At 41.1% G+C, this 20,406-nt stretch overlaps 1 protein-coding gene and 1 pseudogene across 1 annotated transcript in view; one reads left to right on the top strand and one right to left on the bottom strand.

Moving 5' to 3' along the window:
* The window catches only part of TSPAN7 (tetraspanin 7), a 127,517-nt gene extending 113,580 nt beyond the window's left edge, over positions 1 to 13,937 (bottom strand). Inside the window, exon 1 of the mRNA XM_065915866.1 lies at positions 13,797 to 13,937. Within this exon, the coding sequence (XP_065771938.1) occupies positions 13,797 to 13,877 (81 nt within the window). The 5' untranslated portion in view covers positions 13,878 to 13,937. The remainder of the gene's footprint in view (positions 1 to 13,796) is intronic.
* A 5,196-nt stretch (positions 13,938 to 19,133) lies between these two features.
* LOC136154431 (prostaglandin E synthase 3-like) lies at positions 19,134 to 19,746 on the top strand (annotated as a pseudogene).
* The last annotated feature ends 660 nt before the right edge of the window (positions 19,747 to 20,406 follow it).

Below are 20,406 nucleotides of genomic sequence, written 5' to 3'. Positions count from 1 at the left end.
GTGTGTGTATATATATGTGTGTGTGTATATATATGTGTGTATATCAATATACACACACCACATCTTTACCTATTCATCTGTTGATAGATATTTAGGTTGCTTCCATATCTTTGCTACTGTAAGCAGTGTGGTTATGAATGCTGGGGCACATGGACCTTTTCAAATTAAAGTTTTCATCTTTTCTGGGTATATGCCCAGGAGTGGGATTGTTGGATCATATGGTAGCTCTATTTGTAGTCTTTTAAGGAACCCCCATGCTGTTCTCCATAGTGGCTACACCAATTCACATTCCCATCAACAGTGCAGGAGGGTTCCCTTTTCTCTACACCCTCTCCAGTATTTGTCATTTGTAGAGTTTCGGATGATGACCATTCTGACTGGTGTGAGGTGCTACCTCAATGTAGTTTTGATTTGCATTTCTCTAATAATTAGCAATGTTGAGCATCTTTTCATGTGCCTGTTGGCCATCTGGATGTCTTCTAAACTTTAGTTTTTCAGGCTATTATACCTTCCTTATATTGGTATCCTCTAGAGCAGAAGTCAGCAAACTAAGGCCTAAGAGTCAAATCTAGCTGGCTACCTCTTATTGTAAATAAAAGCTTTAATATCTTTGCTTATTCATTTATGTTAGTCTATGCTGCTTTCACAGGACAATGACAGAGTTGAGTAGATGCAACAGAGACCATCCACAAAGCCTAAAATATTCACTATCTGGCCCTTTACAGAAACAGTTTGCTGATTCCTTCCACAGAGCAGTAATTCACAAGTGTGGTCAGTAGGCCAGAGCTGGTCAGCAAGCCATTATCAGTCTCAAATGAGAAGGAGGTTCCATCAGAATGTAGTTTTTTTTTTTCTATAAGAAGATCTTCTTAATGAAGAAAGCAGTACATTAGCTAATAGTCTGGCACTCGGTCTGCATCTCACCATAATTGTTTAATTGATTTGATTGTACTTATGTCATATAATTTAAAAAACTGGATAGGCAAATACAATGATTTTTTTGGTAAATAATACATTTATTTATTTATGGCTGCACTGGGTCTTCATTGCTGTGCCTGGGTTTTTCTCTAGTTGCAGTGAGCAGGGAATAACCCTCTAGTTGTGGTGCACAGGCTCTAGGGTGCAAAGACATCAGTAGTTGCAGCTCACGGGATCCAGAGCACTGGCAAGGTAGTTGTGGCACACAAGCTTAGTTGCTCCATGGCATGTGGGATCTTCCCAGACTAGGGATCGAACCTGTGTCGCCTGCAGTGGCAGGCAGATTCTTAGTCACTGGACTACCGGGGAAGACCAATTTTTTAACTTCATTGCTTCTGAGGCTCTAACTTGGATAAAGAAGTTTCTCTGATTCCTGTATTTATATATGATCTCTATACTTTCTTACAGAATTTTGTTTTGTGTTCATATCTAAGCTTTTAAGTCAACTAGACTTTTTAATAAAATTCAAGGGCTCCAATTTTATTTTTTCCAAATATACAGTAGTATTAGAATCATTTAAACCTAGCCTTCTCTAAAATGAATGTCCCTTTTCATATATTAAATTATATACACTAAAATAAATAAATAAATAAATTATATACACTAGAATTTATAACTGGATTCTCTATTATTCCACGGACCCATTTGTCTCTTTATAAGTCAACATCATACTGAATTAACCAGGGACTTTATAGTTTTATTAATGGCAACCCACTCCAGTACTCTTGCCTGGAAAATCCCATGGACGGAGGAGCCTGGGAGGCTGCAGTTCATGGGGTCGCAAAGAGTCGGATACGACTGAGAGACTTCACTTATAGTTTTATTAACTATGCATTGCTATGTAACAATATTACAATAAACATAGAGACTTAAAACAGCACACAGTTACTACGTCAGAATTTCGGTGGGGTCAGGAGTCTGGGCACAACTTTACACTGTCTTCTGTTTCAAGATCTCATTAAGCTTCAATCAAGTTGTTGGGTGGTTACAGTCTCATTTGAAGCCAAAATGGGGAAGGATGTGCTTCCAAGATCACTTGACTGATGGAATCATTTTGTTGCTTGTGCACTGTCAAACTGAGGGCCTCGTTTCTTTCTGTCAGCAGAAGACTGCCTTCAGTTCTTGCCACGTGGTCTTCTCCATAGGGTAGATCACAACAAAAGAAACTTGTTTCTTCAAAGCCAGCCAGGGACAAAGTCTCTCAGGAAGACATTACAATCTTATCTAATATAATCATGTACATGTATTCACACACATTGAAACACCTTTGTTTAAAAAAAAAAAAAAGAACCACCTTTGTTGTATTCTCTTAGTTAGAAACTATTCACAGGTCCTGCCCAAACCCAAATGAAGGAGATTACACAAGAACATAAATACCAGAAACGAGGATGATGACAGTGGCCATCTTATATACAATAGTATATTCTGGTAACACTGGTAAGGCATAGACTTCCTTCCCCCTCGCCCATATGTCTCTTGCCTTCTCCGGCATTTATTCTTCCACATAAACATTGCTTTTAACAAGTGCCACTCCCTCACCCAAAAAAAATTCCATCGGGGACTCTATTTGGAATTACAGTAAACACATTTTAAACTGATAATTTTATAGTACTAAATCTCCCCACTGAAGAACACAATGTTCTTTAATCTGTTCAGATCTTATAATCTTCAATAAGATTTTAGTTTTCTTCATATAAGAGCCTTACTTTTTTTTAAACTATTCTGAAGAAGTCATGATTTCTATTGCTACTGAGACTGAAATTTTTTCTCCCTTTTCTAACTAAGGCTTATGCAAAATAATGAAAAGCAATTAATTTTTGTATTTTTATCTTGCATCTAACAAGATGCAAAGATGCAAAGATGCAACACTTTACCAAATTCTCATATTAGTTTATCTTTAGACTCTATTAGGTTTCTTCTGATACAACAATTGCATCTGTGAAGAGATAAACCCATCTCACTGAGAAATAAGCATTGGTAATCTGAGGCAAGAATAAAAGTCTCTATACTCCTGGAGGGAAGAAGATTGATTATTCAGTAGGCATGGTAACTACCAGCACCCACTTCTAAACTGATTCGATCAGTGGCAACTCAGCTTAGTCTAATCATCAATGACAACTCACCTTGTTTCAGGGAACATACCTCTAGAAGCTAATTACAGCGACAGCCTCACACAACTCAAGGTCAACCAATCAACAGCACAGCAGTGACTATGCTTCCCAGAGGCAATCAACAACAGTCTCACCCAAATAGCCACGATTCTAAGGCCAAGGGCAACCACTCCTTCTTCTGTAACCAAAGCAACCATCAAACACCACCACGCTTCTCCAAAAGATCAGCAATCTGTTTCACTCATAAACTCTGCTTGACTAGTACTGCTCTCTTACTTTGTTAAGTAATAAATTCAGGGTTTTGTTTTACATATTGCTGCTGCTGCTGCTAAGTTGCTACAGTTGTGTCCAAGTCTGTGCGACCCCATAGATGGCAGCCCACCAGGCTCCAACTGTCCCTGGGATTCTCCAGGCAAGAACACTGGAGTGGGTTGCCATTCCCTCCTCCAATGCATGAAAGTGAAAAGTGAAAGTGAAGTCACTCAGTCGTGAAGTGAAGTCACTCTTCAAGACCCCATGAACTGCAGCCTACCAGGCTCCTCCATCCATGGGATTTTCCAGGCAAGAATACTGGAGTGGGTTGCCATTGCCTTCTCTTTACAAAATGAATAATAGTCTAATCTTGATAGAGGGAAAACTAAGACTTCCTAACTTCTAAGTGCAACTATAAACAAATACATCCCCCCTAAGGAATGGAAACTATTCCAAACTCCAAGCATCCAATTGCAGACACATGGAAGACATCAATTCAGTGGGTGAGAAAAATACTAGATTGGCTGCATCTTGCTTATGGAACCTTCTCCTCAAACTAGCCTCATGGTACTACAGATCACACGAAAGCATATGTTAAGAATTTATTTATAACAAACTATCACAGGCCAGAGTCATATCCCAGAAATCAGAATCACTTTAGGAATGGTTTAAAAAAATACATACCCAGGTCCCTCTTCAGATCAATTAAAACAGAAACTTTATGAGATAGGACCAAACAACTGTTTTCAAAGCCCCTTAGTGATTCTGATGAGCACTCCTCTAGTTAGGAATGATTAGCAAGGTCTCCTAAGAGTGACAAGGCCATTTTGGTTTACTAAGAGATACTGGACACCTAGCCTCAGACTTTTGAGCAAAGCAGGCCAAATCAACAGGCCCATACTAGATACTCAATAGGGTTTCCCTGGTGGTTCAATGGTAAAGAATCTGCTTGCCAAGCAGGAGACAGTTCAATTCCTGAGTCGGGAAGATCCCCTGGAGAAGGAAATGGCAACTCACTCCAGTATTCTTGCCTGGGAAATCCCATGGGCAGAAGGAGCCTGGCAGACTACAGTCCATGGGGTTGCAAAAGAGTTGGACACAGCTTAGCAACTAAACAATAACAAGCTACTCAATGGCTAGATATTCCCTAGTTATCTCCAGATCCAAGATGAACCAGGTCTGCTATTACACAGTTCTCCCTGAATCAGTGGCTCTCAATCCTATTTGCACAGCTGAATCACCTGGAAGATTATTTTAAAACTATGAAAGCTGGCACCCTCCTCCAGGCCAACTGAATCAGAACCTCTTACCGTGAAGTCTAAGCATATAGTATTTTAGGGCTCCTTAAGCAACCCTGATGGGCAAATAGGATTGACCACCATAAATGCAGATTGCTCATCTGACCCAGCCCATCTTTTATTTCAGTACAAGGCAACTGCAATTTCCCCTACAACAAATGATGATGAAAAAGCCTATCACACCTTACAAAAAGCATAAAGAAAATGTTCCACAGTAGAACTGGGATCCTTAATTCTATCACCAAACTCTTTCACAGGCTTACAAGTTCAAGTGATCAAATAACCAAAGGGAAATCAAGACAAAGAAAAGCTCTTTCCTATCTTCCCCTCTTTATGTCATTTTCTTGATGAATATTGAGACTCTACATCAAAAGGTACAAAAATGTTCAGCACATCAAAAGGTACAAAAATGTTCAGCCAAGAATGAAAAGCATTCTGTCAAGGCAAGTAGGATAACAGCCAAAAAAGGAAATTTAAGAGCAGTAATCCAACGATCTGCCTGTCATGTGGAGATAAGCCAAATTGGAAGCTGCTGTAATGGGTTCAAAGGGGAAAAAGACATAAGAATATATTTTTTACAGTGCACTTCAAATTGCTTTAGTGGTGCATTAGTCACCTATGTCAAAGGTTTAACATGTTTAAACAGAGAAACACAGTCACAGATGACTTTCCATTCAAAGCACCTTTTTAAGTGCTTCCTTAAAACAGTACATAATGCTGAACAGTCAATGAATCATCAGGAATGGAGTCCACGGTAGGGTCAAATCAAGAACTCCAGCTGTAATTAAAATTAAGCAGAGTGTTTCAATCTATCTGGATAAAAAGTCAGCTTGTTTCTAAGCAACTACATAGTGGGAAAAACTTAATGTTCCACAAATACTATAAAAGGTAGTGCAAGTGGCCTAACTGCACCTCCATATAGGAAGTAAAGTGAATTAAATAAGAAAAAAAAAAACCTTCAGATTATAATGCACAAGTTGTATAACAAACATGGAGGGTTATCATTGTGGTAACAGAAAAATAGAAGAGCCCTGACCCATGTAACATCAAGTTCCCCACCATACTTTGAAACTCTGTTGCTTCCACATTAAATTAATCCAGCAAGGTCTGAATTAGATCAGAAGACACATGGGCCTCCACTTGATGGGAAGAAATTCGATGAGCAGAAAAAAAACAGCAGCAACCTTCAGAACTTCGTTCCCATTTATCCAACTCCATTCCCTGATGACCAGATAACCTTGAAGAGGATGTGGTTTAGTAAGCCTATTCCAACCTAGAACACCCCCCTTAACACAAAAGCTCTTTAAAAGTTGAAAAGTAGGTACCAATATCTATTAGAAGATCCCAACTGTTGCCATCTCAGATGCTCTATTCAATCACTCACAATCAACTCCGTATTTAATTAGTTACATGCAAGGTAGAGATACAGATATAAAGGACGTCCAGTTAAAGATGATGGATTGAACACATTCATTTACCTTGGCTAGCTCCCAAAAGTCCACTGAAATGACTGGATTTTTTTTTAAACCCACAATAACAAAGAGAATGGAAGAGGAGACAACCACAATGACATTTTGGAAGCTGAGAAAAAGCCAAATCTTATGGCAGCTGTGAGCAAATCCAAGAATAAAATATTTGCACACAAGCACTCCCAGAAGGCAACTCCATGCACTCTTGGGACCAGGCACAAAAGGGAGCTAAAATATGGAGAATCTGGGAAAAGCTTTTGGAAGAGCAATTAGATCCCCTCCAACTTCCAGTCTCTGCCTTCTCCCCCATTCTATCATGGGTTCAGAGATTTACTATCTAGGAAGAATGAACTAGAGAACAAGCACAGTGGACACTGGATTCTACACTTGAGACAGGAGCTTAAACAAAGGTGTATTTATACTCATGTGGAAACATCTATAAACCTAACCTTGTTCATCCGAAGAGAAGATAGGAAGATTCTTCTATAGGAAATCTGATTAGACCAAAGGAAAAGACTCAGTTCCAAAACTCAACGGCCCAGCTAAATCACCCAACTTACAAATTCTCATTTAATGCTAAGAGGCTCCAGTCAGCATTTCTAGAGCTCCACTCTTAAACATATATAGAACAGAGAGCAAATGGTTACCAGAAATTTGAGGTCAGTCTGTAGTATGCCAGATAACACAGAAGCTGGGAGGAAACTGCAGAAAGAAGCAAACTTTTTTTTAAAAAACCATCATTAATATTGTCAGAAGGATCTTAAAATATTACATTTATGAAACAAGAGTGGGATGCTAGAAAAAGAAATGCTCAGACCTCAACAGGGAGCTCCTAAAAATCAACATATGAAACACATGAAAAATGCAATAGCAGGCAAGGTAAACTGGGAGAGATCTTCCAGAAGGCAGAACAAAAAGACAAAGAATTAAAACGACAAAGAATTAGAAAACAGAGGAAAATTAGAGGATCTAAGAGGTCCAACACTGAAATAGACACAACAGAGAAAATGAAAGGAAACTTAAAGCAAAACAAAACAAGAAAACTTCCCCAAATGGAAGGACCTGAGTTTGCACATTGAAAGGGTACAGAGGAAAGATAGAAATAAACATATGGCAAGAGGTAGTATTGTGAAAGTTCAGAGCACTAGGAACTAGAAAGATTCCAGATACTTTCAAAGAAAAGCAGAATTTAAGAAGAAGAATATTAAAAAAAAAAACTCATTTGGATTTCTCAACAGCAACAAGAGCAAGAGACCTGGGGGAGAAGAGAAAGTGACAGAAAAATTCTGAGGGTAAATGATGTATGAACTAGAATTCTATACTCAGCCAAACTATCAAATTATGTGCAAGAGCATAATAAAATGTTCATACCTGCAAAGCCTCAACAAATTAACCTCTCATGAACTCTTTTCCAGAAAGTTACTAGAAGGTTTGCTCCACCAAAATGGATGAACAAAAAAGAGGAAGACAGGACATCTAGGAAACTGAAGACACAATATAAAAGGAGACGAGATTCCCCAGGATAATGGTAAAGGGAGATTATAATGATGTCAGCTGTTTCAAAGGCCCAGCAAACACTAGCCTACTCTGGGAGAAACATCTCTAACAATATTAATGATTGTTTTTTAGGAATAGGAAACTGACAGGATACACGACGTGTTTCAATACACTAAGTGAAGATTTGCAGTTCTTCGGGAAGAATACGGGGATAATTTAGTGGTGAAAGAAGAAAATTAACAAGTAAAGGATAAAACAAGGCAACTTTTAACTGAAGAGGAAAAGCTGTGCAAGCAATCATAATAGACACTACAAGGTTCAGCTGTGAATCAGCTTACCTAATTAATATGATCGCTGACTACTGCTCTAACCAAGTTGATATGATACTGATAAAAGATATATTGGGGTCTACCCAATTTAGGAAAGATGTGAGGGAGGGAGAAAGGGGTAAGAGAACTAGATCATGATCTTCCATAGTAGGAAGACAATATATAACACCTAATACTGAAAAGTAATAGATTAACTGCTTTGTTTAGAAACGAAGGTAACACGGTAAAAGCAGCAGCTAGTAAACATTGGTAAACATTCTATTGAAATACCTAGCATACAAGACATTCAATGAATGTTTGTTGAATTCCAAAGATACGCAAAAGGATAGTGTAGCCGTAAGTGTGCACCCAAATTCAAACACTTTTGTAAAACGTTAGGGGCTGTTCTTTAAGACTTTTCCCCCTCTATTTAATCCAAGTACCTAAACTTTCTGGATGACAAAAGAAAAGAAATATTCTGACCATTATTTCTTTTAATCTTCTCCCTAAAAAGATTAGAGAAGCTTCCAAAATTAAAAAAAAAAAAAACACTGATATTTCACCATAGGAGAATTTGGTATCAGAATTGATCAAGCTAATTTCCTCTTTGGATCATCAAAGAAGAAACCAAATCCAATATACACTGGAATGAAGCAAGGATGTTTCTCTTTATCATATTATTTAGTGGATGTAACTATAGTGTATTTCAATCTTAGCTTAGAACTCAGAAGAGTGTTTAAAATACATTAAAAAATTTTCTAAATCAAAATAATTTACCTTGTAAGCATCACATTTATAGTTTTCCTGTTTGTTGTTGAAAAAACTGTATTTGTCATGGAGTGTTTTTTTTTTGTATATGAGTAAGATAGATATCTTTTTTATTCAAGCTTAACAAATTACAATTAAAATTTTAGGTAAGTACAGTGGCTGGCAAACTAGCTGATCATAAAAATATAATAACCGAACTATCATTAGAAGATCAAATCTTGTAACGTTCTCTGTTCCACCTTTTCACACATCACTGTCAGGAACACGTTTAAACCACCACAGGTAGACAGAAAATATCGCTTTTAAAAACCCTCCCAATTGAGGTGAGTTGAAATAAATACATGAGCCCAAGAGTAGTTAATAAAATTTCATTTATTCATTCATTTGTTAAATACTTCCAGAGTAAACCTTCTATGTGTCAGGCACTGTTTGCTAGTCTTAAATAAAGCTCAGGATAACTTACTACTAGGTGTGTGTTTTCCTCCTCTGAAAATGAAACATACAATTCAAGGACCATAATGGAGCCACTTACCTAATATTCAGGTGATACTATTTAACTGGAGGATCATCCCATCTATTTCAATACTATTACATAAAGGACCACCTACCTTTATCTCCAAATAAAAAGGAGAATGCTTCTCTTCTTACTTGCGATTATGTTGTGAGTGCTTGGGTATAGTGGTTCCAAACAATAGTAAATATAGGGAGTTCTGCATAAGATTCTCTTTTTCTACATATTAACTTATTACTATGTAAAGTCCACTAGTGCAGAGGTTGTGGGTACTGTTGACATTGTGAGCCAGATAATTCTTTCTTGTGAAGGGTTGTCCTGTGCCTTATACTATGCTTAGCAGCACCTGTGGCCTCTACCAACGAGATACCAGTAGCACCCCACTCCCAGCTGTGACCAAAATATGTCTGCAGACATGGCCCGATACTGGGCGGGGGAGAGGCAAAACTGTTTGCTGCTGAGAACCACTGCTTTAGAGGAACATCTCAGAGAAGGAGAGTAACTATAGATAGAAGAGGAGGCCAGATAAAACAAGATCTTGTCTTTATTTATTTTAATTGAAGGCCAATTACTTTACAATATTGTGGTGGGTTTTGCCATACATTCACATGAATCAGCCATGGGTGTACATGTGTTCCCCATCCTGAACCCCCCTTCCATCTCCCTCCCCATCCCATCCCTCTGGATCATCCCAGTGCACCAGCCCTGAGCACCCTGTCTCATGCATCCAACCTGGACTGGCGATCTGTTTCATATATGATAATATGCGATCTGTTTCATATATGATAATATACATGTTTCAATGCTACTCTCTCAAATCATCCCACCCTTGTCTTCTCCCACAGAGTCCAAAAGTCTATTCTTTATCTGTGTCTCTTTTACTGTCTCGCATATAGGCTCATCATTACCACCTTTCTAAAGTAAGTCAGAAAGAAAAATACCAGTACAGTATCTCAATGCATATATGAGATCTCTCATATCTGTAGGTACATCCATCTCTTGATGCTACTGGTCTATCACCGTTTTAAGCTCAAATGTCTTCTAGTCCTAAATCCGAGGTATGGGAAGAGAAGTAGTCGCATTAAAATGATTCAAAGAAAACAGGAAGGAAAAAATTCTGCCTAATCTTTTGTCCATCTTCCACTTAAAAGACCACCAAGATCATCCTGCTTGTAAATTACTTAACATAATCCCAGAAGTTTTGACAAATATTTGAGTACCTACTACATGCCAGAGAAAGATACATTTACCAACTGCGTTTACTGAACAGGCAAATCACTCTTACAGACAGTATTTTCTTCATAAACTCTTCATTTGGTGAAAAATTCTTAAATATGATACTAAAAGCACAAGCAACAAAAAATAGGTAGATTGGACTTTATCAAAATAAAAAAACCCTTTGTACGTCAAGGGACACCACCAAGAAAAGTGAATAAACAATCCATAGAATCAGGGAGACCTGGCGTGCTACAGTCCATGGGGTCACAAAGAATCGGACGTGACTGGGCAACTGAACAACAGGAGAAAATATTTGCAAATGATGTATCTGATAAGAGACTTGAATCAAGAATATATAAAGGACACATACAACATACAACACATACAACAATGTTTAAAAAATAACTGAAATAAAAATTGGGTAAAAGACATAAACAGACATTTCTTAAAGGAAGATATACAAATGACCAATAAGTACATAAAAAGATGCTGAGTATCACTGCTCATCAAGGAAATTCAAATCAAAATCACAATGAGATATCTACTAGCATGGCTAGAATTTTAAAAGTCAGATAATAGCAAATGTTGGCAAGAACGTGGAGAAATACGTTAAATCACAGTACTCATACACTGCTGGAAGGAATGTAAAATGGTGCAGTCACTTTGGTAAACAGTCTGGCAGGTCTTCAAATGATTAATCAGAGTTACCATATGACCCAGCAAATCCACTCCTAGGTATATACCCAAGAGAAACGAAGACATACGTTCACACAAAAACTTGCACATAAATGTTTATAGCACTGATTCATAATAGCCACAAGATAGAAATAACCCAAATGTCTATCAGTGGACAATTGAATGAACAAAATGCGATAGTGTATAAGCATGCAGTGGAGTATTATTTGGCCATTAAAAGGAATAAACATGAATAAGAACATTATGCTAAGCAAAAGAAGCCATTCACAAAGACCACATACTATATGGTTTCATTTAGATGAAATGTCCAGAAAAGGGAAATCTATACAAAAAGTAGATTAGTGACTGCTTAGGGTGGTGAGGGTTATTGAGAGCAGAAAAGAGAATGATAGCTAAAAGGTATGGGGTTTCTTTTTCAGGTAATGAAAATGTTCTAAAATTGACTGGGATTATGGTTACACGTATGTGAATACACTAAAAACCACTAATGTGTACACTTTAAAAGGGGTGAAGTATGTGAATGAAATCTCAATAAAGCTGTTTTTTTCCCTTGCCATTTAAGGTATAATGGAAAACACAGCATTTGTACCATGGTTTACTCACGAAAATGTCTCATTTAAAAATACCCTTGCATCTGGAGAGATCTCATTCGTTGGTTGTGAAGTATGAAGTGATTATTGAATGCTATTTAAACTATTAAATTCATCAGGTAAACATTTAAGAGACTACAGAAATCTTGAAAGTAGGAAAAAAATGAAAATGCAGGCATCAAGGAACTTCAGAGGGCATAAAATGTTGTGCTTAAGATGTATTAGGGTGCATTAAGGAATTGGATTCAGGAGGCTGGGGAGGGGAGGGAGTAAACAAGAGTCAAAAAGCTCCCATGAAAAGTCTTCCTCTAGAAGGCTCCCTTCTTTACCAGCAAGCAGAGATGCTGGAAGATTTTTCAGGAAGCTAAAAATAATTACCCATATGATTTACTCCATGAACAAATAGGAAGTCAAGTAAATAGGAAGAGCCAAACACCAAAGAGATATAATGAAACAAACAAACAAAAAAGCTAAACCAGTTCCCAGGAAAGCTTACTGGGAAGTTTCAGCAACCAGCATGCATTCTTGCTTTTTCCAAGAAGAACATAATATAGGATCTGGGCAGAGCTCACAATTCCACTACTGAAATTTCAGCCCAAGTAAAGTCCATTTCTGTGGCTGCCTGTGTGATATACCAGTTAATCTATCTTATCTCATTGCAGAGTTCTTGGTATGCCTGATCCCCAGAGTCCAGTTTCCCGACCTGAAGAATCGCCAATGACAAGGAATGTCCTTGGGGGGCGGGGGCGCATAGGAATTTTTTTTAACCTTAATAAATCTCAGTTCCTGCCTTGGTCATTACAAACAGCCTGTTTCACCATCAGGCCGAGTCTGAGTACCTCATAAAGCACTGTGCCCCACTTTCAAACCAAAATTAGGGCTAATGGGGGGGCAAGGGGAAAGGCAAAGAGAAAAACCACCAAAGACGGGGATTGGCTTTTTCTGCAAAGCCTCAGGTTTCAAAACGACTGCCTTGAAAGCTGAAGTGACCCAGATATTGGGGGGGGGGGGGGTAGTGACATTCACTCTCCTGTAGGGTGGCTGTGGCTTGGTTCAGGAAAGGAAAACTTGGGGAGAAGGGAGTCATCTACACGGATAGAGAAATAACGGGGAATGGTCTTTAGGTACCACCTACTTCAAATGAATCACTGCAGTGTCAGCCCGGCACTGATTCCACGAATTGCCAAACAGGATGAGGTAAGGCACAAGCCTGGAGTCCGCCCCCCCACTCCTCCAGCGCGCAGAGGCTTCTGCTGAGGGGCTGACGTCACCCTTCTGCATTGAGGTTCAAGGACCGATAGCAGCACCAGTTAGATGGGGAGTAGAGTTGGGGCGCTATTGCTGTCGCCAAGTGGTGGGGGTCCTTCCCTGGGGCTCTGCGGAATGGGTTCACGCAACGACAGAAAGATGAGTGTAAGGGTGCAGGCGAGTGGGCAAAAGGTCCTAAGACCTGGGTCTCCGAGAAAACGCAAAGATGCCCCCTGGTTTATGTAAGACCCTCTTCCCTTCATGCGTTTCGGCGCGGCGGCGGCGCCCACCCACTACCAGTGCGCTTGAGGGGGCCTTTGATCTCCCTTGCCCAGCCAAGCAGCTCACGGCTCCCGGCGCCTGCCTCTCGCAGCCCCGCGGGGTCGGGAATAACCGGGAATCTGGGATCAAACCCTGCGCTCTCGCGCCTGCTCCCAGCCGGCCACAGGTTAGCGCCAAGAGGCGCCGCGAACCGGCTTTTAAGGGAGGATGGGGAGGGGGATCCAAAGAGGAAAACAGCCGAATAAAACCGCAACTTTCCCCAGAGGCTGACCCTAACCCGCGAGCTTAAAAGAACAAGTCAATACATTAAAATATTTTGGAAAGGTCGACAACCCGCAGTCTTCGCCACCACGCAGCCCCTTGCAACCCACACCGGGCGGGGTGCAGGGTCCGAGCAGCCCCAAGGCTGCACCCTGCCATCGCAGCCCCAGCCCTGCGCCTGTCTCCGTAAGGAGGGTTCACAAGATGTGATTTTTGCTTTGGCTTTTTTCCTCCCCCTTCTCTTCCCGGAGCATCACTACACTGACCGATGGACGGCAGCGCAGCCGCCGGTCCGGCGTGGCCACTCACCCAGAAGACGAAGGAGTAGATGATGAGGAGGGTTTTGAGACAGGTTATCACAGGTTTGGTCTCCATTCTCCTCGATGCCATACTACGGAGCTCCGGCGGCGGCGGCGGCGGCGGCGGCTGGAGGCGGGCGGGCGCGCGGGAGGGGGGAGGGGGCGGGGGCGGGGCGGGGCGGGGCAGGGGCGCGTGCGGCTAGAGGCCCCGTGCGCGCGTGCACGCGAGACTGCGCGCGTGCTTGAGCGCGCACCCGGCAGAGCGCCCACTTAAGGAACCGAGCGGCGGAAACTGCGCATGCGGAGGAGGCCGTTCGCCCGCGCGAGTCCGCACAGGCTCAGCCAGCCAGCCGAGGAGTGGGGCAGGGCCTCCGGGAGTGAGTAGGAGAGTTTCTGCTTTGTACGCAGTAGGGCTTTCCATTGGCAGGATCGTCTGCACCTGGTTTATTGCCATCCCCGGAAAGCAATCGGATTCCTACATTTGGACGGCCCACCAGGCCATCTGAGATGGAAGTGGCCCAGTAGTCGTGTCCTTGGAACAAGCTGGCCTTGTCTCTGCCAGTAACAGACTGTGACAGGTGGCCGGAGATACAGCTGGAGGGATGGTTAGGAACACGGGAGCTCAGACAGACACCCCCAATCCTTGCCACCACAGGCAGTCCATGCTTTCTTGACATTTTCAAATGATGAAGCCGAATGACACGGTTCTATATGAAAGTACCATTCATTCTTCACATAAAATGTATAGCAGGAAAAAAAAATGTTTAAAGCCCCTGAGACTCATATTCCCCACCCTAACAAGTATAGACCAGCTTACACTCAGGAAAGAACTGTTTTAAGGTCAAAAAACAAGGTTGGAAAACAATTCAGAAGTTCCTCAAAACGTTAAACACAGAGTTACCATATGACCCAGTGGTTCTGCTCCCAAGAGAAATGAAAACATGTCTACACAAAAGCCTGCCCATGAATGTTCACAGCACCCCAATGTCCATCACTTGTGAATAGATGAACATAATGTAGCACATCCACACGATGGAAAATTATTTGGTCACACACACACTGATATTTGCTGTAATATGTTTGAGCCTTGAAAATATGCTAAGTGAAAGAAGCCAGACACAAAAGACCACATTCTGAATGTTCCATTTATAGGCAATGTCCAGAATAGACAGATCCATAGAGACAGAAATAGATTAGTAGTTGCAGGGGGGCAACAGGAATGAGGAGGGACTGTTGATGAGTAGGGGGTTTCTTTGGGGAGTGACAAAAATGCTCTGGAATTAGATTGTGGTGATGGCTGCATAATTTTGTGAATATACTAAAAACCACTGACACTTTAAAAGGGTGAATTTTATAGCACATGAATTATATCCCAATAAAAAAGCAATGTACACCCCACCCAGATTTCCTGTGGCTAGTTTACAGAGGAACACACAGTACAGATTCTGTGGGAGATTTCACTGGATTCCTAAGAGACTCTGCAGTCAAAACAGCGACACTATCACAGGCTAACTTAATTGTGGATGATGCTAAGGATGCCTTTTGTGAAAGAATGAAAAACAAAGTCAATAAAGCTTGAAGAAAGCCTGCCAAGGTCAGTTACAAGAGTAATTATTACCGCCAGTGGGTTCTACTTGGTCCCAGGTGAGTGAGGTCATTGTATAAAAAGGACACAAACATGAGGAAGAGAACTTGCTTAAGGTAATGACCAACCATGACAGAAAGGTAAGCGGGCATAGAGGGGAGTGGAGAGGAATATGGGTACAGGTGGAAAAAAAGATTAGGGACAGCTTGGCAATGTTTCTCTTATAAAGGAAGATCTTGCAGAGTGATTTTCTACTCTGGTTGCTTATTTGCATCACCTGGAGAGCTTAATCACTAACAACAAAGCCTTGACTGCCTGTGCCCAATCCCAGGTAGCCTGAATCATTTAATTTGGAGTGAGGGTGTGGCAGTTTTCAAAGTTTTTCAGGTGGTCCTAATGGGAATCAAGAGCTCAAACCACAACATGCTCAAACCCACCCTCAGAAAGGCGCCTTCACCTCCGCTTTCACAGTCCCTGGGCGCCACAAGAAAAGGATACTGAAGACTTCAAACCCAGTGAGTATTCTTATCCAAAAAGATCTTTCCCGTGCATAATTACTATGTAAAGGGGTCAAAAATCTCAGTTTTCAACCCAGCTGGGCCAAGGCTGAGAATCATAGATAATTTCATGAGTTAATATGAACTCAACTAAGTCACCATTTCACATATGGCGCCCATGAACTCAACTAAGTCACCATTTCACAGTTTGTCTGAAGCTTTCTGGGGTCAAGATTCTTGAAATCTTGGGCTATTCTAGCAAAAAATAATTTATTTAAATGTAAAGATAAGAGTATTCAGTAATGTAATTAATGGGTAAATCACCATAGTTCATAACTAGAGCTACTTAAAATATGGTCTGTGATATAATAGGGTGACAAACTTTCCAGTTTTCCCAGGACTGAAGGGTTTCCTTTAACTCTGGATTTTTATTGGTAAAACCCAGACTAGTTGGCCACCATATCAGTGAACCAGGAGCACTGCTAGCAACTGGGAGAGCTGATTGAAAATGCATAATCTCAGGTCTCACACCAAGCCCGTGTTTACAAGATCCCCAGGGGATTCAGAAGCCCAGAAATGCCTGTCAGTTTGTCATGGATTGAATTGTGTCCCCCAAAACGATATGTTGAAGTCCTCACCCCCTTTACCTCAGAATGTGACTTTATTTGGAAATAGTGTTGTTGCAGATGTAATTATTTAAGAGGAAGTCATACTGGAGTAAGGTGGCCCTTAGTCCAATATGACTGGTGTCCTTAAAAGAAGATAAGACCCAGAAAGAGGGCCACGTGAAGACACAGACACACACAGGGGAAAGGCCATAAGACTGATTGAAATGATGTAGCTGCAAACCAAAAGTGCCAAGGATTGATTGTCACCACTAGAAGCTAGGAAGAGGCAAACAAGGATTCTACCTGGCCTCAGAGGAAGCCTGGCCCTCCTGACACTTTGATTTCAGACTTCTGGCCTTCAGAACTGGGAGAAAAGAAATTTTCTGCAATTATTTTAAATGTACTTTGTTACCACAGCCACAGGAAACTAATCCATGTCGAAGATTTACTGATCTCGTTCCTCAAAATATGACCACAGCTACCATATCACATAGCAGTTCACTGCTAGGTATACACCCCCAAGAATTGAAAGCAGGGATTCTAACAAAAACGTGTACATGAGTGTTCATAGCAGCACTAGTCACATTAATTGAAGGGTGGAGACAACCTAAACAAATGTCCATCAACTAAGGAATGGATAAACAAAATGTGATAAATCCATGCAATGGAATATTATTCAGTCATGAAAAGGAATGAGGTACTGACACATGCTACCATATGAATGAATCTTGGAAACTTTATAATGAGTGAAAGAAGCCACACAAATACCACATATTGTACTCATTTTTGTGAGCTGTTCAGAACAGGAAAATCCATAGAGACAGCAGATTTATGGTCTCCCAGGGGCTGAGGCAGGAGGGAATGGGAAGTGACTCCTTAATAGTCCAGTGTTTCCTCCTGAGATGATGAAAAAGTTCTGGAGCTAGAGAGCGATGATGACAACATTGTGAATATCCTTACTGCCACTGAGTTGTATACTTTTAAATGGTTAACATGGTAAATTTTATGGTATATATATTTTGTCACACATGCAAATAACATATAACCACAGCAAGTCCAAAGGTCCTGTGGCCTGCTACATTTGAAGAACTGACAGAAGGTCAGCAAGGCTCGATAGCAGGGGCAAAGATGGTGTACAGGAGGCTGGAGAGAGGTCAGCCCATCCAGGTCCTGTTAGATGATAATAAGAATTTTAATATTTTGCTTGAAAACAAGGGGAGCTTTTGATTTGTTATTTGTCTTAAATGGAGCAAGTACTTCAAGGAAAACCAGACTTCCACCAAAGCACCTACCTGGTCCCTGCTCCAACTGTCACCCCCAATGTGTTGTTCCCACAGCAACCAGAGTGATCTTGTTCAAACACAAAGTACATCATGTCACTCTCTCACTTAAAGCCCTCCAGTGGCTTCCCATCCATCACCCAAAGAATCAAACTCCAACTCTACACCCTGACTTAGAAAGCATATGTGAGCTGACTCCAACTTCATCTCCCACGGCTCCCCCTTCACCCCTGTGGTTTAGCTGCTCTGCCTTCTGGCCCTTCAATCAGACTTCATTTCGCCTGAAAGCCTTCACAGTGGCTGGTCCTATCTTTAGAATGCTTTGCCCCTTAAACTCTGAATAGCTGGTCCCTCCCTTCCTGTCATTTAGATCTCAGTATAGATGTCACCTCCTCGGAAAGGCCATTTCAGATGGAAATAGCCACCCAGTCAAAAATAGCCACCTAGTCGCTATATGTTCCAATTCTCTGCAACACACTTACCTAACATTTTCTTATTTGTGCACTTGTTTTGTTGTCCGCCTCTCCCACTAAGCTCCACCAAGCAGGTAATTTTGTCTGTCTTATTCATTGCCATATCCCCAATACCTAGATATAGCAGCAATTCAAAAAACATACTGAGTAGACAGGTATATAGTAGCCACTCAATAGACAATTGTTGACTGATAGAAGAAGGATGTGGTATGTGAAATAAACGTTGAAGTAAGAAGAGGATAGTTGTGGTCTTTGGGCAGTGGAAGACCCAGAGAAGGAAAGGATGCAGAAATGTTGGTCGGAGGAGGATCTTGCTCAGGCCAAGTTTGACTCTCTTGTTTAGGGAGTTGGGGAGGGACGTGATCTGACTCATGTTTTAGCAGTTACTTCCCAAAGAAATTTGGGAAGCAGTATGCAGGAGTGGAGGCTGCAGAAGAGAGAGACTAGAAACAGGAAGAGAGGGGCTTGCCAGGTGGCTCGATGGTAAAGAATCTGTCTGCCAATGTAGGAGATAAGGGTTCGATCCCTGGTCCAGGAAGAATCTCTCACATGCCATGGAACAACTAGGCCCATGCGCCACAACTACTGAGCCCATGCTATAGAGCCCAGGAACCTCAACTATCGACCCCATGTGCTGCAGCTACTGAGTTCACACACCCTAGGGCCTGTGATCCTCAACACGAGAAGCCACTGCAATGAGAGGCTCACTCACTACAACTAGAGGAGGCTAAGAATATACCATTTTGCCATTAGCAAAAAAAAAAAAGCCTGCACAGCGATGAAGACCCAGCACAGCCTAGATAAATAAAGAAAATAATGTACAAAATAGAAACAAGAAAAGAGTTAGGAGGTAACTGCAATAACCTGATTGGGAGTTGATCAGGGCTGGGCCTTGGGAAGTGGCATGGGGCTGGAGGAGCGGCTGGGGCAGTATATCTTAACTCTGGCTGTATTAAAATTCACTGAGGGGAAAACCTCCACATCCAGGCCACTGGAGAGGCCCGCCCATCCTTTAGCCAGTCCCCCTGCCCTGTTCACGATACAGCCTGCTTCTGCAAAGCGGTACGATCAAAGGGACTATGTCTTCACTGAATTTTGTGTTGAAGATAGTCAAGATGTTAATGTAAATTTTGAGAACTCCAAAATTACATTCAGTTGTCTTGGAGGAATTGATCATTTTAAACATTTAAATGACATTGATCTTCACTGTATTGATCCAAATGATTCCAAGCATAAAAGAACGAACAGATCAATTTTATATTTTTATGAAAAGGAGAATCTGGCCAGTCATGGCCAAGGTTAACAAAAGAGAGGGCAGAGCTTAATTGGCTTAGTGTGAACTTCAATAATTGGAAAGACTGTGAAGATGATTCAGTTGCAGACATGTCTAATTTTGATCGTTTCTCTGAGATGATGAACAATATGGGTGGTGATGAGAATGTAGATTTACCAGAAGTAGATGGAGCAGGTGTTGATTCACAGACAGTGATGAAGAAAAAATACCAGATCTGGAGTAAGGAATGTTGTCATCACTGGATTTTGAGAAAGAAAAAATCACTTCTCTGCAAGATTCTGTAATTGAGAGAATTCCTGAGTTGACAGCTCTAAAGGCAGGTACTATATTTGCCTCCTATAACCCATTTTTCAACCTGTTTGCTTTTTTAAAGGCTTCACTAAGGGTTGATACGTAACATTATACTGGGCAATTTGGGGGCATTCCTGGTGACTCAGTTGGTAAAGCATCTGCCTGCAATGCAGGAGACTTGGGTTCGATCCCTGGATCAGGAAGATCCCCTGGAGGAGGGCGTGGGAACCCACTCCAGTATTCTTGCCTGGAGAATCCCATTGACAGATGATCCTGGCAGCAGTCCGTGAGGTCGCAAGAGTCGGAGACAACTGAGTAACTAAACCGCCACCACCATTTTTTCTATGATGCTGTTGCAGTCCTAGGCAATTGATAAAGCAGTTGTGATAAAAATATTTCACCAAAGTCTCCTTTACTTCACAACCTAGATATTGACATGATAGGAAGCACTTAGCTTAGGGAAAGGAACTAAATTTTAGATTTTAGAACATGGACTCAAAGTGGCTGAAAGAATTGGTTGATACTTTAAACTAGTAATATGTTGTTCCTCTGGTATATCTTTCAGAATTATTTCACTAAAGTTTTATTTTTC

Source organism: Muntiacus reevesi, chromosome X (assembly GCF_963930625.1).
Source record: "Muntiacus reevesi chromosome X, mMunRee1.1, whole genome shotgun sequence".
Classification (NCBI taxonomy): Eukaryota; Metazoa; Chordata; class Mammalia; order Artiodactyla; family Cervidae; genus Muntiacus; species Muntiacus reevesi.
The sequence above is the reverse complement of the archived record's forward strand: the minus strand, read 5'-3'. Positions and strand labels throughout refer to the sequence as shown.